At 45.7% G+C, this 25,770-nt stretch overlaps 1 protein-coding gene across 1 annotated transcript; it reads right to left on the minus strand.

The window, feature by feature from the left end:
* Positions 1 to 393: 393 nt before the first annotated feature.
* Positions 394 to 22,421, minus strand: LOC119815396 (adipocyte plasma membrane associated protein). The gene is made up of 9 exons (XM_038331503.1): positions 22,265 to 22,421; positions 14,407 to 14,523; positions 11,995 to 12,110; positions 7,662 to 7,754; positions 6,426 to 6,542; positions 4,722 to 4,896; positions 4,102 to 4,236; positions 3,496 to 3,688; positions 394 to 1,487 (listed from the first exon to the last, which is right to left on the minus strand). The coding sequence occupies exons 1-9, from the start codon at positions 22,354 to 22,356 to the stop codon at positions 1,278 to 1,280; spliced, it is 1,248 nt and encodes a 415-aa protein (XP_038187431.1). The 5' UTR covers positions 22,357 to 22,421; the 3' UTR covers positions 394 to 1,277.
* Positions 22,422 to 25,770: the final 3,349 nt, after the last annotated feature.

A 25,770-nucleotide genomic window follows, 5' to 3' on the forward strand; every position in this document is an offset into this window, starting at 1 on the left:
ACTGACTCTTTTCAATTTTTCTATCATTAACTATTCAAACTCCCTTCCTATCAAGTGATTTCCAACACTTCAGAGAGCCAGTCTCTTCAGCATTTGCACACCAGGAGAAAAGAAAGGGGTGCCGACAGCAGATGACACCAACAGGAGAGAAGGCCACCACCAACTTACCTGAATCAAAGTGGGGAGGGCCGCTTGAGGACCCTGGGAGCCCTGAGGGGTCCCCTAGCTTCAAGTCTAAGCAAATTGATGGCTGTTTAGCATTAAAACAATCTTCTTACCAAAACAGTTTTCATACTGACACCGTTAAACAATTAAAGCAGAAAAATAGAAAAATAGAAAATTAAAGTAGAGAAGAAACTCCCAGGCCACTTCATCAAATAACCAGCAGCAAAGTGAGATTTATATTATTTATTCTTATCAAAATTAAGACCAGTGTATAAACATACTTGCCAAGAAATAAGCAACTCAGAGCTTATTACATCAGCACAAACATCATATTAACAGGCCGCTCCTCACATCTGTAGGTCTAAAGGTAAGAATCAAACCATAAAACCATAAAAAGGACATTGCGTAAGCACCCTGTGCAGGACAGGCTCGCCGGGTCACCCAATTCCAGCGGAGGAGGTAGTCTCAGAAAGAAGCCCAGTGAAATCCTCGGCCACTGAAACAGGAGTCTTGAAAACGCTCTGGCATGAAAAGAGGCTGAGTCACAGCATGCAGAGGTTCAGAGGGAACCCCTTTACTGTGGAGGAAGATCCAAGTATTCTCACATGGCCCTGAGAACAAAGTTTCAGCTTGCGTGATCCCAACCAGCAACCTCAACACACCTGCACTGGCACTTCCATGCCACCCCCAAAAGCATGACCCCACTTTAGAATGAAGACACTGAATGTGGCAGGCAGAGCCGATCACAGCAGAAAGGTCCCTGCATAGCTAATCTTCTACTCTTATCACCAAACCCTGAGCCCTGGGACAAGTGTCTAAAGTCTTCCAAGTCCTAGAGAATTTGTGTACTTAGCATAATTTTTGTAGAGGAATGGCTTCCATGAATTGTCTTCTCCACAGCAGATACACTGTTTCCCTCAAAAAGTGACATCAAGTCCAGGTGAGAGGCACTCTTGGAGACCCACACCTTCTCCAGGTTGCAGCAGCTACTCCCACACGTCCAAGGACTAGCAGGAACACAGGGACAAAGCTGTGTCCATGGCGCCCTCCAGACCGATGGAGGCTGGTGTGATCATTCCTGGCATGCACAGTGGGAGCAGCTGCTGGGCTGGCTAAATGGACTGGAGGCTGAGTCTGCAGATGAAGGGGGATCCGAAGGAACCCAAGTACAGGTGTCCGTCGTGTTCATGGGCCTCACTCACGTAGGTGACCACCAGTCCGTCGGGATCATGTAGGCTTCTCCGGAAGGCACCGCTGTCACTGAGCTCTAAGACCAGGCTATACCGTGGCACAAACTTCATCACAGTCTCCTGACTGAAGAGCTGGAAGAGAAATATCAGGGAGAAGAGCGTATCTTCTGACTGCGAGCAACTTACCACACAACTTCTCATTATCTAAGAGTAGCCCAGCATCTGGGGATAGGAGGTCCCATAGGGCAGGGGCAAAATCATGTCCCCCACTCCCATGAGGATCAGACTAAAGGTCAAACCTGCATAGGGCCAGCAAAGGCTTAGCTAACCACAGAGAAAGGCAAGATCACATTCTAAGAGATCACCACATTGAAGTCAAGCTGAGAACCATCTTTGCTCACCAGAATACTGGGTCAAAATCAGTACAACTTAACCCCAAATCCTCTAGATAGGTTTAAAATACTCAAAGAGTATAAGAGGCATGAGATGGGAGTTTTTTGGTTTTGTTTGGGTTTTGTTGTTGTTGTTTTTTTTTTTTTTCTTTTTTAAGTTTGGAGCCTGTCCTGAATGAAACTAGCTCTTATAGACCAGGCTGGCCTCAAACTCACAGAGATCCGCCTGCCTCTGCCTCCCAAGTGCTGAGATTAAAGGCGTGCGCCACCATCGCCCGGCTGGTGTTTTAAAAGGCTTTCACAGTCACAAAAAGGCCGGCAGGTTTAAGTGAGCAAGTCCATCCTATGATATCACCTCTTCCTTGAAGCCTGGTCTACAGTTCCTGTGGTCATGCCCCTGCACAGTGACGAGCTGAGCACCTCTGAGCACAGCTACAAACAGATGCAGCCTTGTGGAGCTCAGAAAAAGCTTAAGCAGAGAAATCCCTTGGAGGGACATGATTTCTGGCAGTAGAGAAAGACACTGGAGAGGAGCAACCTGTATAGAGTTAGGACCGGGCCTGGGTCTCCTCAGGGAGGGCAACAGCTATAGCATGCTGTACTGTGGGGAACTGGTTAAACAGTAAACACATCTATGCATGGCAGCAAGCACCTGTAACCCCAGCACTTAAGAGACACAGGGTAAAAAATGAGTTCTAGTCGAATCTAGGCAGTTACGTAGTAAATCCTGTCTCAAAAACAAAGGAAAGACATGCAAGACAAGGGGACCCAGACATCTCACTATACGACAAGGAAGGGACAAAGATGGGGAAACTAAGAAAACTAGAATAAAGCCCACAGGGCTCAGTTATACTACAAGTAATCTACATGAACTATGGCCTCAAAATTTAAACTAGCAGGATAAATAAATGTAGGTGCAAACATATGTTTGTTTCCTAGCTTTGCCCTAAGGAACTATAAACAGTGTTGACCAAAAGGATAAATACTTGGCACCCAGAAGCCCAAGTACTCTCCCAGAGAAATGGCCAATTCCAGAACAGGGAAAAATACAATATGGGTGTGTTCATTCCTCAGAATTGAAACATTCCCTTCTGGAGAGGAGAGAGAGGCTCATAAGATCTGGGAAGCCAAGGAAAGTCATGAGGCTCACAGGGTAGGAGGAGGGCAGAAGCAGGCTGAAATAGCCACCATAGACAGACAGCAGCAGGACTAACATGTAGGGGATGGCTCTGAAGTCAGGAAGGTGAAGAGACAAAAACACTCAGAGGCAAGGAAACAGAAGGAAGAGAGGACGAAGACTCAAATGTTTCAACTTGTATTCTAGGCTAAGGAATAAACCCTGTTGTTTATAGTACCAGGGGAGTCCCTTTGTCAGTAAAGTGCTTACCACTCAAGCACCAAGTAAAAAGCCAGAAGTGGCAGCATACACCCAATGCTGGGGACATGGAAACAGGCAGAGCCCTGAAGCTCAAAGGCTGGACAGCCCTGCCTACCCAATGAACGCCAAACGAGAGACCCTGTTTCACAAAATACAGTAGACGGTTCCAAAGGACTGACCCGTACGGTGGATATCTAGCCTTCACACACATGCACACACCTAAATGAACACATACATGTACTTAAAAGTAGGTGTGACAGGTACCAAATATTCTATCTAGAACTGTAAGTTTGAGCGCTATTCAGGCCAATGGAAACAGACCGTTAGACACATATCCATCTTGCTTTCTGGAATCAGCTTTCATAATTACCTTAAAAATCATTCTCTTAATAAAAGGCTTCTCGGATAAGAAATCCAACATGGAAAACCCAGGGTTAGCACGAATTGTCGCAGCAGCAACCCAGTACCCGCCAGAGCTGCTGGGCCGGATATTGTCAGGAAATCCAGGCATGTTCTCCACAAACATATCTGCCCCTCCTTTCATCAAGCCAGACACATAGACTCTGAAAAACATGCCCAAGGAGGCAATATAAAGGAGAAAAAAGTTTAAGGAAAAAAATTTAGGCAAGCACAAAACTGGTCTTAGTTCAAATATATGTACGGAAAATACTATCCATGTGCCTGTCGTGAATGCAAGCAGAGCGGCTGGCACACATCTTGAGGACCACACAGGCAGGAAGAACCAAAGCCCACCGAATAGGAAAATAGACTGCAGGCTACACAGATGGCAGGGACGGCATGGCATCAAGACACACTCTGGACTGTGACCTTCACAAAGGCTGGGGCGTGAGGAAGGAAGCCCACCCGAGAATGGACCCAAAGCATCCCAGACACTCATTCAACTCGCTCCTATCCTGCCACAGCCATGACAAGCTCTGGAGAAGAAGCGACAGCTCTGTTCACACCACACACACACCTTCGTATCCTGGCCATGGTTGTCTCGACAACCAGAACGAAGTCTTCCTCAGGAGACAGCTGAACGCCATTAGGGAACCGCAGCTGGTCCAACAAAACCTTGACTTCTTTGGTCACAGTATCATACTCCAGCAGGCTGGGGAGGGCCCGACACCGCAGTCACAAAAGGGAAGACCCGAGACCTCCCGTGGGCTTGGGGAAGGGGAGAATGACTCAGTTTCCCACTGGAGTGATAAAACCCAAGTCAGGGATCTGTACGGACCTGGTCCCAAGCTGGCTAGTAAGGGCCCTTCCTGTCCACACCAGATCCTGTATCCCTTTTCTGACCGGAGAATTAGGTCAACACAGTGAGGGTCAGCACACCAACCTTTAGGGACATGACCTGAAGCTTAGGCCTGCTGGGGGGCCTCAGCCACTCTGTCTAGAACCCCTACGGACAGACTTCACTGTACTTGCTCTGAAGACACTGAGCCATGACCTGACTCCAGAGCCACCACGGTCTTCTTCCTAGACGCTGACACTGTGCTGAGACCCTACTATGGCTTCCAGCAGAAACTGGGTCTGTTGCCGTCACCCATGGCTAATCTACTAGCTGAGGGAAGGCCTGAAAGAAAGACTTGCCGCCCGTCGTCAGTGCCCTCCATCACCAGGAACAGGAAGTCCCGCCTCTGCCACTTGCTGCTGGAGTCTGTGAAATAGATCTTCCTCCCATCCCGAGTGACGGTGAGATCATTCACAAAGGACATTTTCTTGCCCTCAATGGGCGTCTCAGAGGACAGCAGCAGTTTCACCGCACCTGAAGTTACAAAGAAACCAAAGATGTGCTGTTATTTTGGGAACTTGATCCTTGATAATGTCACAATGTTAATCAACCCAACCAACGTCAAAAGAAAAAAGTAAAATGAGCTTTTCTAGTCCCCAGTGAGAACAGTTATCAGCCATTACACGGAAATCTTATTTTTTAAGATAAAACTTTACCAAAGGCAGAATTATAAAGAAGAACACAGCCTTTAATTGATAACAATAAACTTTAAAAAAAAAAACTATTAAGAGTAATATGTAAAAAACATCTAGTACTATGTCAGTTGGAGAGAAAAAGAGGCAAAATATTCATCTGCTTTACATTAGGTAGCAACAAAAGTGAGTTTTTCAAACTAGCTAGGAATGAGGGACACAGTACAGTCCTAGGCAGGAGAGAAAAAGATTGGAGGGGGGCTTAAACTCAGTAACTGGAGGCCAGCTTGGCCAATGCAATGAGACCCCCCGCCCCAGTTAAAAACTCATATGTAGTGTGGAGCTGCGGGCCGCCTTCCCGCAGCCCCAGCTCCTGGCCACCGGCTAGCTTAAAACCCAAAATAACATCACACAAATTGTATTCTTTTAATCACTGCCTGGCCCATTATTTTCAGCCTCTTACTCACATCTTGACTAACCCATATCTAATAATCTGTGTAACACCACAAAGTGGTGCCTTACCAGGTAGATTCTAGCGTGTGTCCATCTTGGGCTGGAGCTTCATCGCATCTGGCTTCTCTCTGAGGAGAGGCATGGCAGTCTGTCTAACTTAGGAGAGGCGTAGCATCTTACTGATCCTTCTACCTCACTTCCTCTTCCTGTTCTGTCTACTCCACCCACCTAAGGGGCGGTCTATCAAATGGGCCAGGCAGTTTCTTTATTAGCCAATGAAATCAACTCAAACAGAAGACTCTCCCACATCACTCATATAGCAGAAGGGACATATATTGAGTGCCAAGCTTCCTATCTACACTATTATTTAACCCTGTGTAAGAATCTACAGGAAAGGTCCACTATTAATCTTCCCTACGATGTGGAAAAACAGGAACAGAGAGGCTACATAACCTCCCCAGTCTTAACCACCAGAAAGTGGAGACCAGGCTGCAACGCCCATGGTCAAGCCCCAAGCGTGGATCCTTCATGCTGTCCTCCATAGAGAGAGTACACAGCACGTATTATAAAACCAGTTCTAGAGATATCATGTCCAGTTGTGGGAGAGAAAGGAGAAGGAACTGTCTAAGGGGGAAAAAGATTTTCCAACAGGAGGCTGAGGAGTAAATGTTCACAACTCAATCCTGAAAGGCAGTGGCTGGAAAAGATGCCGAGAAAAGCTGGTCAGAGGTCAAGGCAGGCTCAGAAAGGGAGCTCTCTGCTGGCCAACACAAGTATCTGTAGGCAATACTTGTGCTGTTATGTAGTAAGAAAACACGGTAGTTGTCTGTAGACTATATTTAACAACCTTATTAAATTGCTTTATGTGTATACTGTTTAAAAGAGCTGAAAATATCGAAGAAACAAGTTGTCACATACGTTTCTGAGGATTTACTTCGAATAATCCCTTGTATGCATCAACCACAAAAAGAGTCCCATTGGGCCCTGCCCGGATGCCCAGGGGTCTTCCACAGGTAGGCTCATCATCTCGGGTTTCTGGGAAGATAAACAATAGGAATCAGTGGCCACTCCAAGATTCTACCTGTGCCCTCTTCAGTGTCCAGGTATCTCTTCCATACCTCCCTAAACAGACACCATGCTGTACAGAACAAAAAGACCACAGCGTTAGAAATGGACCCGCCCCTGCAGAGGCTCACTGCAAGAAGTTCGGCATGGGTGCTTACTGTAGGTGCTACCACGGCGTGTACTTACAGAATGAGCACACTATAATAAGGTGCTTACTGCAAAAGCTACTGCACCATAAGGGGTGCTCACTGGAGACACTGAGTGCAGGTGTTATATGCGCAGTAGAAAGGGGAGACTGAACAGGCAAATACAGAGTGTGAGATTGGGTGTCCATAGACACAACGCTTCCTGAAAAGGTCCCCGCTGAAACGGTAGACAGTCACTTCTCAGAGAACCCTAAGTGACTTTGATTTTGTATGTTTATGCTTCTTCTATTTTGAAACGAAAATGCATCATTTTCATAAAACATCCCAACTATCAAAAATAATAACTAGGCTATAAATCATAGTGGTAGAACACTTGCCTGGTAAACAGGAAGTCCTGGATTCCACCAGAATACCACAAAAAAATAAGAAATTTATAGTAAGTTAATTAAAAAAAAATGGTAAGAAACCTGTGGACCAGTTTTTAAACAGTGTGATTGTCTGCTCATCCTTTCCAAGTGTAAATGATTTAAGGATTCTCAGACTTGACTAACACAACTGAAATCCCTGAGGAGCAACTAAGGAATCACATGTAAGCCCCGGACAGTTACAAAGCCCCTGCCTTTATAGAAAGCAGCACCCACACCCACAGCAATGAACAGCTGAAGTTCCCACAGGGCAACCAGAGACTGAATGGGAAGAGGAGGGGGTACAGCACCAGAAAATACACAGCAGGTACGTGACCAAAGCCCAACTGGAAAGCTAGGACACCAGAGTGACTGCCATGGACTCCACTGGGCACTCTGAGGACAAAGGACCACCTGGCAATAAAAAATGGAGGTGACACCAGTGTGTCCTGTCTGCCAAATGGTCAGCAGTTTTCCAATTATACAAGTGACATCCAGGAGAAAGGGACATCCTTCTGAATGATGCGTCACCAACTTACTGCAAGGGCCTGAACCAAATCGAGCGATGGTCTCTACTTCCCCATTTTCAAGTTTTACAACTCTGCCATCTGCTGTGCCAGTAAACATCACATCTGTTTAAGAAAACAGAAAGGGAAAGATCATTAAAGGGCTGGCTGGAGAACTATGACCACACTGTCTCTTCTATACAGCAAGCAATTAGGTTGTGTTTCAACAGCCAGAAAGGAAACAGCAATTCTGAAGATGAAGGAGAAATGATGTATGGGAAATTTTTAAATCCTTAAAATTTAAAATAACAAGCCAGCAGTGGTGTCTTTAATCCCAGCACTCACGAGGCAGTGGCAGGCTGATCTCTGTGAGTTCAAGGCCACCCTGATTTACAGAGTGAGTTCCAGGACAGCCCAGCTAGGGATACACAGAGAAACCCTGTCTTGAAAACAAAACAAACAAACAAAATGAATAAAGTAACAAAACTATGGAGGCTCCCTCAAAGGATACAACTGTCCAAAGCTGTACAAAGTCTGTACAAAGGCAGTATGAACAGACCTATGTGTGTTAAAGAAACTGAATAAATAATTAAAATCTTGCAAGACAGAAAGTATCAGTCCCCAATCAGCTGACTCAGTGATGAATTCTCCCTTAAGAAATTATAGCCAGCCGGGCGGTGGTGGCGCACGCCTTTAATCCCAGCACTCGGGAGGCAGAGGCAGGCGGATCTCTGTGAGTTCGAGACCAGCCTGGTCTACAAGAGCTAGTTCCAGGACAGGCTCCAAAGCTACAGAGAAACCCTGTCTCGAAAAACCAAAAAAAGAAAAAGAAATTATAGCCAAATCTCTAAAATTTGCTTCAGAAGACCAAAGTTGAAATAACACATCTTAGCTCATTCTATGAATTGCAACTCTACATTGCCCTAAAGACTTTAAGAGAAACTACAGAGCAGTATCTCACAAACATAGATGCAAGAGGTCTTGAGACTGTATGTTTCTAATGCCACAACATTCTGAAAGGGCGAACAACGCAGAAATTCAAGTCACTAGTAGATGAGTTAAAGAGGGAGGAGAACACAGGTGAATTTTAGGATGGTGAAAATATCCTCTATGATGGCATCAGACAAGTGTCCAAATCCACAGAGCTAACAATGCTAAGGATGAACCCTAATTTAAAAAGACAGTGGGAATAATCACCCAACTATGGTGGGAGACAGCAACAGTGGAAAGGCTAACCCTGTGTGCTGAACCTAACACCCATTCTGATAAAATCTCTACTTTTTTTTTTCCATTACTGTAAGTCTAAAACAGATCTTAAAAATAGTTTGTTCTGGTCAAAAGCCCAAGGCTGGGGAGCTATTCATAGGTCCTAGAGGGGAACCTACTGTTGTTTTGATAAATAGAAATTGTGTCAGACTGCCTTCTAAATATGTATGTTTATACACATAGATTAGCGCTGCCCTCAGCCTTGGCCAACCTTTCCTTTGCAGTGGATGACGGCTAATCCTTCACTGGTGTTAGGGTTCTCAACTGGTCTGACTGCTGGGGATCAATGACTGCGGAGTGCTCAGCCCTCAAAAGTCATCCATATCGCCCCAGGAAACATCCCAGAAGAGGGGACAGAACGGGTGTAAAGCCACAGGACGGAGGAGAATATGCTGTGAAATGCTTTCTTCTGCATGCGGCATGGCTGCTGCAGTCATGAACTACAGTCACCTTCACAAAGCGGGGCTTGTCAACATTTCAGCATGGACGAGGGAGGAAGTCACGAGTTACTCCTGGAGGAGATACTGCAATTAGTGCCTGCTGAGGGAAGGGAGACGTTTTCTTCAGTGATGCAGTTATGCTGCCCACTCTCTCTAATAAATAAGCCCTGCCACGCTCTTTTAGTAAGCCACCCTAGTTAAGCTCAGTGGATCATTTAAAAAAATAAATAATAATAAAAAAATATGTGAAAACATCTTCCCAACTCACTGGGAAGAGCAAAGCTTTCAGAGGGAGTAAAAACAGGAGAAAGAGGGTGAAGGCGTAAAAATGGCATATATACATATGTGTGTGTGTTTGCAATTATTAAAGAATAATAACAATAAATATACAAAACTGGAACCATTTTGAGCATCTTTGACAGAGAGTAAGCAACCTAAGTTTTATAGGTGTTGGGAACCATGAGGCCTAGTATTAGATCAGCATATGAATGCCTATCCAATGGGTTTTCTTGAGGCAAGACCCATGGAGATGGCTTCTCACTTGGCAAGAACCAGTTGACCTGGGCAGCACAGGACACTGTTGGATTTGCGCGGTTGAAGGCTCTTTTCTCTTTCGTTATGATGTTGATTCTTTTTAATTTCACTTCATCGCATGAAAACGAATGTGACAGCTGTAATTGTCCCTGGAAATTCTGTCCTTTCTTGAATGTTTTCCCCCAAGACTTAGCAAGGGCTAATGCTTCTCAAATTTCTTATCTGCAATTACTAATTGCAAGTCCTAATCCAGAGAATTTTTCTAACTCAGTAGAGGCAGTTAGGATGATTGGGTCATGCTTTCATAATTGTTCTAAGGAAAGGCAGATGACACCACCTTGTGGAGAAAGGGACTCAGAACAGTACTGGCAGGAAACAATGGTACGTATGAGGAGACAGCACCTGGAACATTAGTCCTGTCTCACAATTCTGGGAAGATTAAGGTGATACATACACAGAAAAGGGCAAAAGCCTCAGGGACACACATAGTGCCAACTGTTGAGGTTAGGGGCCCTGGATACCAAGCATATGGAATCAATGGTGGGATCTGGTGTGCGGCAAGAGGAAAAGTGCAGTGCAAACTGTGGGGTGGGCGGATCTACCGTTACCATACACAGGGTGGATGGATCTACCGTTACCATACACAGGGTGGATGGATCTACCGTTACCATACACAGGGTGGGCGGATCTACCGTTACCATACACAGGGTGGATGGATCTACCGTTACCATACACAGGGTGGATGGATCTACCGTTACCATACACAGGGTGGGCGGATCTACCGTTACCATACACAGGGCGGGTCTATGGTTACCATACACAGGGCGGGTCTACGGTTACCATACACAGGCGCTTACACTGGGGGAAGAATAATGGTATGGTGGGATGGGAAAAAAGGCCTTGTCAAAGTCTGCCCTTTATAACTTATGCCAACTGGCGTAAGTGCTGCAAGAACAGGATGTGCCTGGCTTGATATTTAGTTAAGCTTGAAAAAATGTTAAACTCTATATCTGGAATGAGGCTATGTAGGAGGTGAGAAAATGTGTTTAATAAATAAACTTTGAGTTAAACAAACTCTCAAGGTTCATCTTGGACTCCTACTGACTCCTACGTGCAAGCAATTCAAATTTTACTGTCTAGAAAGAATTTCTGCACTATTTCTGCTACAGTAGTCGATATCAACGAAATAACAACTGCTGAAAAACATTTTTAAAAATGGATCACTTAAAAACAGATAAAATAAGGCACGCTAATTGGTGGCTCTTCTTGTTGAGCGCCTTCCTGGGGCAGTCAGCACCTGCCAATCTCCCCCAGGATACTCTCCAAACAAAGCTGCACCAACAGCAGCAGCAGCAGCAGCAGCAGCAGCAGGTGTTCTGGGTGCCAACATGTAGTTCACAACCACAAGAATAGAAGCAGAGAGGTCCCCTTGGGTTCACACCAAAAATGGCACCCAGTACATCCAGCTCCTCAATATGGAGAAAGGGAGAGGGCAGAACAGGGGCACTCACTAATGCAGCAAACGAAGACCACCAAGCAACACTTCCTACAACAGATGGGTTCCGTTCAGTGTAAACAGTGAGAACCACTCCTCTTCACTTGGAAATAAAACCTATGCAAAACAAAGACAAGGTGGCAAAGAACTAGGTGCTGTCAACACCTATCTAACCAAATAAATGAACTCAATGGCAGCGTCTGCATTGTCCTTTTGCCTCCTCACAACACCGAGTACAAGAAAACGTTCTGTGGAAACTCAAAATCATCCCCACCCACCCAGCATGGTGGTGCACACCTTTAATCCTAGCACTCAGGAGGCAGAGGCAGAGGCAGAGGCAGACAGATCTCTGAGTTTGAGGCCTGGTTTACAGATAGAGTTCCAAAAGTCAGAGCTACTCAGAGACACTGTGTCTTAAAAAACAAAACAAACAAATAAAACAAACAAAAATGGGATGCAAACCAGACAGAAGAAGAAAAGGGAGTGGCTCCCTTGAGATGTTCATAGCTGAGACACAGCCCAGAGCTCCCCTACCTGGGCGCTGTGTGCCGCTGCAGCTGATCCCACTCACCCCGAGTAACAGCAGCCTGGAAACCAGCCAAGTGCATTCCACAGATCCCTGTTTACTTACCCCCAATATTTACCATGGACTCTGGTCCACTAAGTTGGTTCTCAAATAGCCTTTCTGCTTGTCGCAACTTTGTATTTGGTTGCAGAACACCATACATTAAAGGGGGTTCTTTGTAGCTGTAAAACAATACAATTGCAAGGATTTGTGAATTAAAATATTCAGGAAAGAAAACATTTCCTGAGGAACCGTGGCATGTCTATCTCCCTGTTCTGACACACAGATTCCCATAACACCCTTGAATACCAGAAAAATAAAGGTTAAGGGGGGAAATTCAAGAATATCAGGAAAGATTATAGTAGGAAAAAACTGTGAAAATACAAATATTGCACGGCCCCATACCTCAAGTCACCCTGAGGATCTCAGGACAGACAGACCTCCTCACACCCTCTGATACAGAGAGCCCTCTAGCGAGTACCTACAGCGCGTGCTGTCTGCTGACCTTCCACAGCTGACCACATTCTTGCTTCACATGTAAGGGAAGGGAGGGAGCAAGCCACAGAACAACATCCAGAGCTCACGACCTCACACAGGTACATTCTGCTGAGCCCTGGACCATCCTCCCCTCCCACAGAGTAACTCCAGCAACTTTCCTCCAAACCCATTCCCATCCACAGGCAAAAGTGCCATAGTTCCCAGCTACTGCTCAGGCCACTTTTAAAGAGAGATGATTGCACCGTCCTCCCGGGTCCTCTGCTGCCTCTGCCCCGGCCATCTGCTTCCTGTCTCTACAGTCTATCCTCAGCCAAGCAGTTCACATCACAGCACCTGCCTGCTGATCCCTGCAAACGTCCCATCTCACTCACAACCAGAGTCCTTGGAGTGGCTTCTTATGCTGCCCAGGCTGGCCCTGTCACCTCTGCTACCTTGCTGTTTCTTCTGTTCCCCATGCCAGCCCCCTTTGTAGGGTCTTGAGCACCAGGTATCTTTAGTCCTTAACTCTCCCATAAACTCCTCTTTCTACCTTGGTGAAGCCTACTCTTAGCACCAACTTAAAGTCTGCCCTCCCTGGCCCTGCCCCACCCCTGCTCTAATCTTCCCGTCGCACTTAGCCTTCTCATGTACTTTTGGATTCACTTTCCTGGTGTGTTTGCCTCTCTGGCCCACTAGAAGGGATGCTGTGTGGACCAGGAACTCCTTCCTGCTTCCCTCTACTACATCTCAAGAACCTGGCAGACAGGGAGCTCCCAACGCACACTGCTAAGGAGGAGGAAGAGGAGTTCATCCTCCCCACAGCCTTGCCATTCAGCAAGGAGAGGCAGCTGCGAATGTGGGGATAAAGCACTCTCTACTCTGCCTGCCTCTCAGTTCACAACAATGTACTTTACTCTCTGTTGCCTCTTCTGACACCCCCACCCAGATTAAACTGTCTCTTCTTTCTCCCTTTGCTCAGGCTCTCAACCACGGCTTTCTACCGGCAAAAAAGACAAACCCTTTCAGCTGTTTAAAATCTCAACCTACCTCATTCCTTCACTCTCCAGGGAAACCACACAACCCTTCTACATGCAGTCCAAGTTCAGTGTCAGCAAACACAATACAAGCCTGACTGCCACGCTGTGGTCACAAACATGACTACATGGTAAGGGGTTTTTACCTCACAGACCTCCACTGGTGAATTATAACTTAGCAAAAACAGATACTAATTACACATCTTAAAAATTAATTACTTATAAAAGTTACATGAGCCGGGCGGTGGTGGTACACGCCTTTAATCCCAGCACTCAGGAGGCAGAGGCAGGCGGATCTCTGTGAGTTCGAGGCCAGCCTGGTCTACAAGAGCTAGTTCCAGGACAGGCTCCAAAGCTACAGAGAAACCCTGTCTCAAAACAAAACAAAACAACAACAACAAAAAAAAAAGTTACATGAGGTGAGTGTGCTTCTGCTGCTTCAAATGAGCTAAAATTACTTCTAATGCTTACGCTTCTTTAATTCTGATTTTCATAGCTGGTTTCTGTCACAATGGCAGGGACGATTTCACACATATTGAGTTTGTTAGTATTCAGGCATCTGTACTGGCTGCCCTTGGGGTCCTGGCAGGTTATGTCCTCAGCTGCAGCCACTAAGAGCACCTCCTGTGCACATTCACTATGTTCCCTTTTAAAAGGGGCCTTGCCCACCTCCCATCTCCCTTCCTCTCACCCATTACTCTTGTCCCCAGGGACAGGTCTCTGGTCCCCCGCCCCCTTCTCTGCCCCTTCGCTCTCCTCTTCCAATAAACTTTCTGTTGCATGGTGCGACTTCTTCCCACCGTTTCCTTTTTAAATTATAACAGTTATATCTAATTCAACATGAAACTCAAATGCTAAAGAAATAGAGTTCTCCTATACATAACCAAGTTCCAAACCACACTGATTCTATTGCACACTCCCACTTGACGGGGACGGGGACTCTTTCCCAACACTGCTGAGCACTTACCTGAGAATCTGGGGATCTATGGGGGACTCCAACAGCATCATGGCTCCAAGCAGGGGAATGACAAGGGAAACAGCCAGCATCAAGAACGTCATTCGGAAAACTCTGCCACTAAAGGAGCTGCCAGAAACCAAGCAGAGTGAAATTCAGCACAGCCACACAGTGACAAACCTCTCTGCTCTGAAGCCCTGCTCTGAAGCACACCGCTCACCCAGTTTCCCCACTGCAAGGTCACTGGCTTTGTGATTCATGGCTTAACTTTAGCAGTTTGTCAATCTTGGCAGACAGGACTATTTCTTTGTGTACAATCTTGCAGCTGTGTGCAATACTCTGGTCAGTTATACTCCAGATATTCTTTCTTTTAACAAAATTTCAAAAGAAAAAAAATTGATGAATACAAAATGCAATAGGAAAGCCAGGCACAGCTCACAATTTGTAACACCAGCACTTAGAAGCCTGGCGAGGGAGGGTTTAAGTGTAAGGCCAGCCAGGCCTACATCCCAAGACTCTGACTCAGGAAAGACAGGAGGACAGACTAGCAACGATGCAATGAACATAGTCACAGAGAAGATGAGCGAGGGGGGGTGTGTTTCCTAAGGAAACAGGAGTCCTGCCAACTGAGCCCCTAATTTCTCAAACATTTTATACTTGCCCATTTTAGGAATCAAAGGAAATCCTTGCGCTTCCTTTGGTGGAGCTCAGCATGTGTTCCTAGGGAATGCACATAGATTCTGCAGCTAAAATTCCAAAAAGCTTTATCAGTCTAAGAGGTACCTTTGGAATCTGGGTAGCTTCCAGACAAACAACAGGAGTGACCAGAACTCCTCACACACAGTACCAATCTTACTGATTCTAAAAAGTGACAGTCTTTAGCCTCCTGCTACAGAAACCTCAAAGAATCAGTATCTGCTTATATAAATTATACTGTAAGTCTACTAGCCACTTAATATCCAGATTAACTTAAGAAGGAGGGCAACAGAGGATAAAGGCTCTTGCTGCCAAGGCTGATAACCTGAGTTCAATCCCCAGAACCCACATGGCAGAAAGAGAGAACTACATGCACACTGTGGCACAGATGCCTAACACCTACACATTCACACATTTACACACATACACACACACACACCTTCACATTCACACATTTACACATACACACACACACCTACACATTCACACATTTACACACATACACACACATACACATTCACACATTTACACATACACACATACCTACACATTCATTTACACACAAACCTACACATTCACACATTTACACACATACACACATACCTACACATTCACATTTACACACATACACACACATACACATTCACACATTTACACACACACCTACACATGCACACATTTACACACACACATACCTACACATTCACACATTTACACACACACCTACACATGCACACATTTACACACACACACATACCTACACATTCACATTTACACACATACACACATACCTACACATTCACATTTACACACATACACACACCTACACATGCACACATTTACACACAACACACACAGACACTTTTTAAAAAACAGGTTAACTTGAGCAAAAAAAAAAAAAAAAAAAACTAAAACCATAAACTTCCAAGAAAGTTTCTGTCTGTAAAATTTAAATGTAGACTTAAAGAAAAAATGAGTTCTATCTGACAGAACAGATTGGAGGGTAGGGTTTTAGCTTTGATATGCAATGCCCACTGTCAAAACTGGAAGAACATTATCAGAGCAGAAAGGACTTGAGGCCTGCCCTTATCATTAGCAATTAGCAGAGAGTGGAAGATGCCTGGAACCCTGGAACCAGAGTCCTTAGGGTTTATTAAAAAAAAAAAAAAAAAAAAAAAAAAACTGTAAAAGGCCATGGTGCTGTGTCTCAAGAGTTATTCACGGTGCTGTTTCAAGACTCGGGTTAATGCAACCACCACACACATGACTTTGAGCACCTAGCCTCCCTCTCTAGGGATGCAACTTTAACCCAGAATCATTCACTCTGTTTCTTGTTAGCAGCTGCCACTTGTCCAGCAATTTGTGCAGATGCCTTGGCTCCTGGGTGTCAGCTTGCAGCCCCCATGTTAGTCCTTTCCCACCACTGTCAGTCCCTCCAGGGCTCAGAGGACGAGACAGGCCACACTCTTGAAGCCTCTACTGATGTGGCTGGCCTGATGCTCTTATGTCCTCCTTAGATCTCGGTCATAGAGCCAACTCCATCCCCAGCCCAGAGTTACAGGTGCTGCACTGTGGAAGCAGCTTGTGTGCAAGACCGATTCTCAGAGCAGGATGTCTATGCTCAGTCAGACTGCTGTGTTCACTCCTTCGGGGACTTTCAGGTTCCCGGACCCTTTGAGGACAGTTACTAGTGGTCTAATGACCTCTTGTACAGTAACACCAGGCATCATGAACCTCTGTGCTGCCCACCAAGGAAAGAGAGAACTTCTATGACGTGGCATAAGATCTTTCAGGTTCGTTCATGTATTCATGATATACTGGTTTTTACTGATAGAAGACAATCCCTCCCCACCGTGTATGTGTGTGTGTGTGTGTGTGTGTGTGTGTGTGTGTGTGTATGTGTACACCAAATGTGTTTATCTAGTCATCCACTTAAGGACATCTGTGTGTGAATGGGGAATAGTTTCTTTCACATGCTGTAACTGTGATTACTTATTGGATAAAAGGTATCTTAATGGAAGTAACTGGCCAACATTACAAACACTGTAAATCTACTGAGCGTCACACATTAAAATGCTAACTGCTGGGGGCTGTGGACCCCCAAACTCCGAATTTCCTGTAAACAACTTGTTAGGCTTGCAGCTGCTCTGAGCAAACAACTTGTTTTCCTGTGTTTGCAGCTGCTCTGAGCATGAGACCCTCGGGAGTTCCTGATAGCAAGGGAGTGGTTTCTAGTGGGTTTGGCTGGGGCATGGCTATCAGTTAAGGAAGGATCCCTATATAAGCTGCCCTGGAACACGATAAAGGGGGCATTCTTGTTTCAAGGATGACCCATGTCTCTGTCTGTGTGTTTCAATCTCCAGCCCCTTGCCTAGCTCGCAGATGATCCCACAGTGCAGGCTACAGGCGTAGTACCGTAGTGCAGGCGCTGCAGGACCACAGTACACGTGTAGCAGGTAACGTATGTGTCACATGAATTACATCTCAACCCAAAAAAAGATCTAAATTTATACAGTGGCAAATTGTTGCAAAATTACACCACTTTATAAAACAAACAAAAACCCACAAAATTGGAGATTTTTAAGTAAACCCTGTGATTTGTTCCCACTAAAGGAAAAGAAACTAAAAGTCAGTGGCTTCTCTAAGCAGAATCCACGCTAAAGCCTGGGACACTGAACAAAGGTAATTTTCTTGACGTGGCCAAAGATTTTGACCACAGAGAAATAAACTGAGGTAACTGCTCCAAAAAGCAGGGCTGATTACAAATACCAATGACAGAAAGATGGTTGTTTCAAAACAAGAGTCCCAAAGAGACAAACCTACTCAAAGCACCCAGGGAACATTCAGTCTGACCAGGATATTCTTGTCCCTTAAAGGATGCTAATGCAATTCTCTGCTTCACCTGAACCAGCGGACGAACACTATAATCCAGACCTGTGGTTGTCAGTTGTCACCAAAATAAGCAAGAAAATCTAACCAAAGTACAATTTTCTGTTCTTTATTGCCTAATGAAACAGATCCTCCTAACTTGTGTCAGACTGACATGAACTCTCCTTTACCACACTGCTCCTTACACTGAAAGAAGGGTGTTGAGAACAGAAACCAGAGCCATGCACGTGCTGAGCACGCGCTGTCCCGTTAAGGTCCATTTCCAGCCCTGTTGCTCACATTTCAAAACCCTTAACTTGGTGATTGAGAGCGTGTGATGCTCTACCTGAGTCACTGCCCCTTCACGTCATGGTAAAAGGTTCAATTGTGTCCAAAATAAGTTCAGCCAGGACTCAACACAACAGTGCTTATAGTTGCAAAAGTAGCCAAATTCCAGAAATGGCAAGGAATGGGTGTCCTACTTCTCCCATCTTGTCAAGATCTGGGCAAGCACCTTCTATTATTTTCTTTCTGTGGTCCTGGTGATAGAAGCCAGGGCTTCTTACATGTCAGGTCAACGCTCTTATCACTGAGTGACATCACTGGCCCCTCGAAAAGACTTGCTGGGATCTAACACTACTAGTTTCTTACAGTTAACAGGATCAAAGCTGGAGAAGAATTTAGAAGCCCCCTGTTGGGTGCTCCCACTGAACACTGTTCACAGTTTTGTTTGTTTGGTTTGGTTTGGGATTGGGGTGTTTGTTTAAATACTTTAAACAATGCCTGGAGATTCTCTCTGGGTCCAGAGTGGGCCTGGAAGCACATCTTCCCATCGAGGTTCTTATGAGGAACTGGACGTGGTTAATCTTCTTCAACTTCTGCCTGGACTTCATTATTGAGCTTCTACTAGTATTTTTGCTGGTCAAGTTTTAAGAAAACTCGAGCACCTCTGTCCAGTCTAATCTGCCACGGTGATGAAAATGAAGGCACTGACTGGGCATAGCTACTAAGCACTTGAGATGAAGAGGGTGTGTCACATAAATGAGGCAAACTGCTCTTGCACACTTATTCTGCACACACTTATTTTGGCCTAAGATTAACATTTTGACCAGCCTTCCTCGCTACTGATCCTGGGAATTCAGAGTCCACTTCAAGCCCTCCATGTTTTCTCCATGTGTCTTTCCTCAGAGACTGTGCCCCTGCATAAGTTCAGCTTAAAGAAAGAAGAACACCCCCAACTCTGGTCTCACTCACAGAACACCACACACTCCCCGCCTAAACTCACATAGTCAGGAAAGCTGGCAACTTATTTTCCAGGTGCAGCTTGAGCAACCTACTTGTTTGTCCAAATTTCTTAAGAAGAGCCTAGAGCAATACTTGCTCCCTTGAGGGCATGGGCACCCTGAACTGCCTGCAGTCCCTATGGAAAGGTCACAGTCACAGTGATGCAACCTGTTTTGACAACTTATGAAATCCTCTGCCATTTCACCAGCCAAATCTGAAGGGTATCCTCCAACTCTCCCCGTATTTGCACACCAGACCACAGGGCCTTGAATTAGAGAAAAAGACACCAAGAATCCAAGAAGGAACTGTGAACTCAGTAGGAAAAAAAATCCATAGGCTCCAAATCCATGGGGTACAAGCAACCGTGGGTGTCAAGAAGCACAAAAGCCAAGAGCAACAAGTCCACGGTTTAAGGGAGGAAACCACAAATGCACTCCTTTCACACTCCTTCCTCCTGGAATCACTTTTCCTTCTGAAAAAAAAAAAAAGAAATTACTGTCTTGATGGAGCAACTAGAGAAAAAATAAGTTAAAAGACCCATTTGAAGACACACTCGGGCAGTCCTGAGATGAAAACATCGTAATCCCAAGTCTCTTCTTCTCCATCTTAAATTGGAAAATGGGAATTAGACCTGACAGATACTTCTCTAAAAGCCCTCCACAGCTTACTGAAAACACCCGTTGTCAAATTCTCCATGTATCCTTCACTCCTAAGTAGGTGCGTGTATTAAAAAGCAAAGCCTTCTCTTCCTAGACAGAGAAGTGTTTCAGAAGATAATTTCATCGTGTAAGGATTATTCTTTCTATAAAGGTCCTGAAGCATTGGGAAACCAATGCCAAGCAGTAGCTCTCAAGGGCAGTGGCATGGTAAGCGCCTCGCTCATCGGTGTCCAGCACTGAACAATCAAATCTGCTGTGTCGCTCACTCAGACATCCCGGAGCCTGAGCACCAAAGCTCGCCGCCGAAGCACAGATCTGGAAGATGCCCCCCAACCACTGTCCAACCAACCGCCAGTTCCATCCCTCGTTTACTTGAATCTCATCTTTACACTCTGTGATGTCACTTCCCTCAAGCCATCTCACTCACGGCGACCTCATGACCTCTCCAGTCAAACAGAGTGAATGCTGCTCTTCCTGCAAGTCGGGGAAACTTCCCAAAGTACTGCTAAGGGCCCTTTTCACTATTAAGATCTTTTCTTCTTCTGTTCTGATAACCCAATAATCAATGTTTCCACTACTCCATGCTGAAGCAAGTCTAGCAGAGCGACACTGCAACAACATTCTCACTCAGCTGTGTAATCAAACTTAAAAAAAAGGGAAAGAAACCTCATACTGTTTTAATCTTGTGCTGGGCTTGCATCTTTTAGCAAGTCTACGGTTTAACTTTTTGTTTATACTTTCTTCAGATTCCTTGCTTTATTTTCTGCACTGGATCTGAGGTGTACTAGGCACGTGTCCTACATCTGAGCTCCCAACTTTCAGATATCTTTACTTCCCAAAACGTTCCTGATTCACATTGAGCCCTAGACCCTTATGGTAATCAAGAAGATAACTGGACAAATTACTAGAAATTACCATCAAAAAAAAAAAAACCCAAAAAACAGAACTGCTGATGAAAAAGACATATGGGAATGTTATAATAGCAAGTGTGGAAAGGAAGCTGGGTGACGAGAACTCACTTTAGAAGCAACCATTACAGATCACTAAAGAAGGATAAAAAAAATAATAAACGTATTTACAAACAGCAAATTCAAAACAGTGTAAGCACAAATGTAAGACACTGGAAAAGATCAAGTAGAAAGAGACAATTCTGGATCTAATTTGTAGTCATTAAGGAAGAAATCCCCATAGAGAACTTAAAAAAAAAATTAACCATGTCCCTTTGCCTGGGTCAGAAGTGTCACAGCCCATCTACCAAGGCCCCCAAGTACAGGGTGCCCCAGGCTTCACTGCACCTGAGCAGGCACTCAACTGCTCTATCCCTTTCCCTGGTTCTCCTAGTTTCCACAGCCAGGTTTGGTCGCTCCTTGCTTGGTTACATCCTTAAGACTCGCCAGCCATTAGTAATTAATTCGCAATGTCTACAACAAGCAGGGTGAGCAATCTGTCCCCAAATCTACCCACATTTAGCAAGGTGAATCCTAGAAAATGGGACCTCAAAGCAACCTAAAATGGCTGGTCTCCCTAGTCAAGACCCATGCTAGCACTTCCCTGTTCTTTCACCAACGTCTTTCCAAAGCCAAAGTATGGTCTGTGTTTATCTTACCATCATTAGTCAATAGAACCAACCATCAGAAGCAGAAACTGTCTCTCACCCAGTACGTACCACACGCCTCATCACACTGCTAGTGACCAAGTAAATACTTCCAACATTTCTATCACATGAGTTAACTGCACAACTTCGAGGCTGATCTGGAATTTCACAACATGAAACTCACGTCACAAAACTGGAAAGTGATTTTTAAATGTCTTATATTAGGGTTTAAGGAGCATGCTTCAGCTTTTAGCTAATAGAACGTTCTTTAAAAAACTAAAGGCTGGGGCAAAAAGGAAATTTAATAATCATCAGTAACTACTGTCCCTATCAGAAAAACCGCCAACAATGTCATGTCGGTTCTCTACTTCGCAGCGTGGAATACACACTGCGCAGCGGCAATAGGTGCAGAAGAGGATCTCCGCAGGAGGGAGACCCCGTATCTTTTCTGACTTCCCTTCAAGGAAATGAAAAATGGGAACGCAAAAGCGGCAGGCAGGGCAGTGGCCAGGTGGCTGTCCCAGGAGTATCAGAGGATCTAGCAAGGGCAAGTCGGGAAGATGCCAAAAGGCGATGGCTCCAGCAGCTGGGGTGCGAGGAGGGACAGGGAAAGGCCGCAGCAGCGCGAGGGCGGACAGCCCGGGTGCCCTCGAGGCCTCGCCCCGCAGATGCGTCCCGGAGGTCAGAGCCCCGGTCCTCGGTCAAAGTGGGGTTAATGAAGCGGGTTCTCGTCCACAGAGAGGATGGTCCCAGTCCAGCTCCGGCCTACCTGCCCTCCTTGACCTCCGGGGCTTGGCCATCATCCGTGACGACCTGCGGCCGCGGGGGCCGGCGCTGCCGCAGCCCATCTGCCTCGCTCATTCTGCAGCTGCACCACGGACTCCACCGCCTGCACCGGCAATGAGCGGCGCGGTAGCCAGAACCGCCCCCACCGGGCGCGCGGAAATGACGTAGCGCCTAGCGACGGAGAGGCATGCAGGCCCCGCCCCTTTTGGCACAGCGGTGCTGCACAGCCTTGGCGAACGGCGAAGGGGGACTTCTTCACCCCACCAAGTCTGGGTGCCGAAGCCGCAGCCGGGGTCTCCCCCACCTCTGAGTGTTGGCCTTGATGTCCGCAGTTGACACGCGTGCAAAGAGAGGATGCCACTGATTCTTAACGAACTGTGTGAAAAATTACGCGTTCGTCCTCTTGGAGTGCAATGGTCCCCGCCTAAAATCGTTCTTTCCTGAGACGATTTCAGGAAAGATTCAAAATGTTTCCTTTTGGTTAGGATCAAATACTGACTACTAGATCTTCAAGTGTTTATACAACAGAAATTTGATAAAAGACAGGCCCAAGTAGAAAAGACCGCTAATGGCAAAATTTTAGGGATCATGAAGCCAGCAGCCGGTGGTGCTTCCACAGTATTACAACGAGTCAAAAATACTCCAGGAGTTGGGGTGAGCAGACCACAGGTAAAGCCCCCATTTCTGGAACTAATGGGAGTCTGACTTCAATCAATATACATTTTAATACAGTGATGACTTTAAAGGAAGAAACTTGACCTTGTGGACGGGAATATGGTAGTAAGATTGGGAGGAAGAGGCAAGAAGGAGAAACGTCTTCCGGGCAGCAGAATCCAAGTCCTGTTACTTAGAGCCCTGGAAATGATCTCTAGGATACACGTGTTCAAAGTGCGGCCCCTGAAGTTTTCTTGTTGCACTTGAAGGTTTTGCAGAAACAGACATGGCGTTATCTTTTCAGCACTAGATGGCGCTAGAATGCCATCTTAATCTATTTTCCTTTTAGCTTGAGGGAAGTGGAGATTTCTTACACTTACTCAGTAGGGTTCCCGGGTTATATAATTCAGGCCTAGGCACCATCATTGAAGTCAGACAGTTTAAAAACCGTACCATGGGTAATTTTAACAAATGCTGTGTGGTCGGGAACCTTCCTGCTTGTCTGAATGGTTTACCATTTCTGATTCCATGTCTCTGACCTTGTCATATTCTTTTTCCTTATGATACATTTTTCTTTCACCTCCACCTAAGCCACTTGTTTCTTGAATTCTAATTGGTCTTAATAATAAAAACCAGGAGTCAGATAATGGGGGGGGGGGACTGAAAGACCAGAGAACAGAGCAGCCAACCACTAGTTCTTACCTCTAAGAAATCCTCAGACTGAATGGGGCATCCTGCTTCCATGAATCCTCAGACTGAATCCTGAGCTCCTGTCTCCTCTGGCCTTATATTCCTCTCTCCACCCAGCCATATCTTTTCCCATCTCCACCGCCCTAGTGCTGGGATTAAAAGTGTGAGCCACCACCTCTTGGGTCTGTTTCTTTTTTCGACTGGTTCAAGCTCACATTGCCAAGGGTGCCCTTGAACTCACAGAGATCCATCTGCCTCTGTCTCCAGAGTGCTGGGATTAGAGGTGTGTGCCACTACTGCCTAGGTTCTATGGCTAATTTGTGTGGCTAGTTCTGCACTATGACCTTCAGGCAAGCTTTTATAAAGCACAAACAAAACATCACTACAGCCATTTTTATCATCCAGAATTCACTTCAAGTATTGTTGCTGAAAATCTCTTCTTCAGTCCCCAGAGGATCTTCCTTTCTGGAGGCTCTTTGAACGTTCCTGAACTGTCACCAGAAGCCTATTGCATCCTTGATGTGTAGCCCCTGCCCAGTGTGAAATAAAAAGCACATGGAACAAAGCAGCCAGGACCATGCACACTAGAAATAATAAAAGAGTTGAATACGCTGAATTCACCAGAGAGCCCGTGAGAGCCCTTCCGAAAAGGGCAGCTATGGAAGGACGCTCATGAAATTTGGGGCTAAAGTTAGAGATGGTCTTGAAAGGGATTGGTTAGAATATATAAACCAGGAGGTCACCTGGAAGAGCCAGCTGTCTGTGTAGGCCTTCGTTTCAGTGGACGTAGGCTTCATCTTAAGTCCCAGGATAGGAAGTGGTCTCACCCAATGTTTCTCAACCAAGGGCTATTTTGTCCCTTAGAGAACAATTGGCAATGTTTAAAGATTTTTTAAAAAAAAAATTACATGTTTGTAAGCTCTTATTAGAGTTCTAGGTTGTAAGAGCCAGAAGCTCTTGTTTGTAAGAGCCTGTGGCCATATCTCTGAAACACAAGAGTCCACAAAGCGTTACTGGGGGACACACTCCCGGCCTTATCTTGGAGCACACGAGCTGACGGCGCCAGGGTTAGAGTAGGCTGAGCTTCGATCATTTGTGTTATGCAACACAGCTTAGGAGGTTTTCTGTTTGCGAGTCACGGGCAAGTCCGTTTTACTTGTGTCTTGTTTTTGTGCTCTGTTGTCCCATGTCACCCCCCAGCCCTGCAGCCAGTCAGCTTCGCTGTCTCATTTTGTAACAGTTATCTGCAGAAAGAGGAATGGAACCGCCATGCCTGCTTAGGTCAGCTTTCTCAACCTTTTGGACTGGATAACCCTCTGTTTTAGAGGTGAAGTAGAGGTTTCCTACACAGTATAGGATGCTTAGCACCACCCCAGCCTTTCCCCTTTCGATGCCAGTAGCGCCCCACCTAGTTTTGTGCTAGACTTAACCTGGGACTCCAATGGCCCATGTCAAAGTTTGGCCCTCAGCGTGGGTGGTCCTGGGAGATAATCACTGTACTGAGGGTGGAAGGCCTTGGGGTCACTGGATGCCCGTGATGAGACGTGTGGGACCTTTCCCTCTTCTCTCTCACTTTTTCATGTCTCCACACTGGAGCAGCAATTCCTCCACCGCAAACCACAAGCATAATGTACCACCACAGATCCAAAACAGTTGTGGCCAACCACTGATTGGCTGGAACCTCTAAACCCCAAGCCAAAGTAAACCTTTTTCTCTTGTCTCAGTGTATGTTATAGTGACAAGCGCTTACAAATATGTAATCATCTTTTTTGACATCTTTAAATCTTGCCAAATGTAGCCCTTGGTTGAGAAACACCGGGCGAGAGCACTCTCCATCCTGGGACTTAAGATGCTGATTGCTTCCACAGAAACACTGGCCTACACAGCATCTATCACAACAAAGGGGTCTATCCCAGCATAGAAGAAGATGCCCATGGTATGGAAGCTATCACCCAGTATGCTAAACTAGAAAAAAAAAAGCCAAAATAAACAAACCTGAATTCTAGTCCTAGGCTTTACCCCCTAATCCCTTACTATTTCAATTCCTTATACAGATACTTCCCAAGCCTGCCAGGTCCCAAGTGCTGTTACAAAACAAAGGGTCTAAGATGAGCCAACACTCATTGATGTGAACAGGGAGGAAAG

Source organism: Arvicola amphibius, chromosome 5 (assembly GCF_903992535.2).
Source record: "Arvicola amphibius chromosome 5, mArvAmp1.2, whole genome shotgun sequence".
In the NCBI taxonomy this organism is placed as follows: domain Eukaryota; kingdom Metazoa; phylum Chordata; class Mammalia; order Rodentia; family Cricetidae; genus Arvicola; species Arvicola amphibius.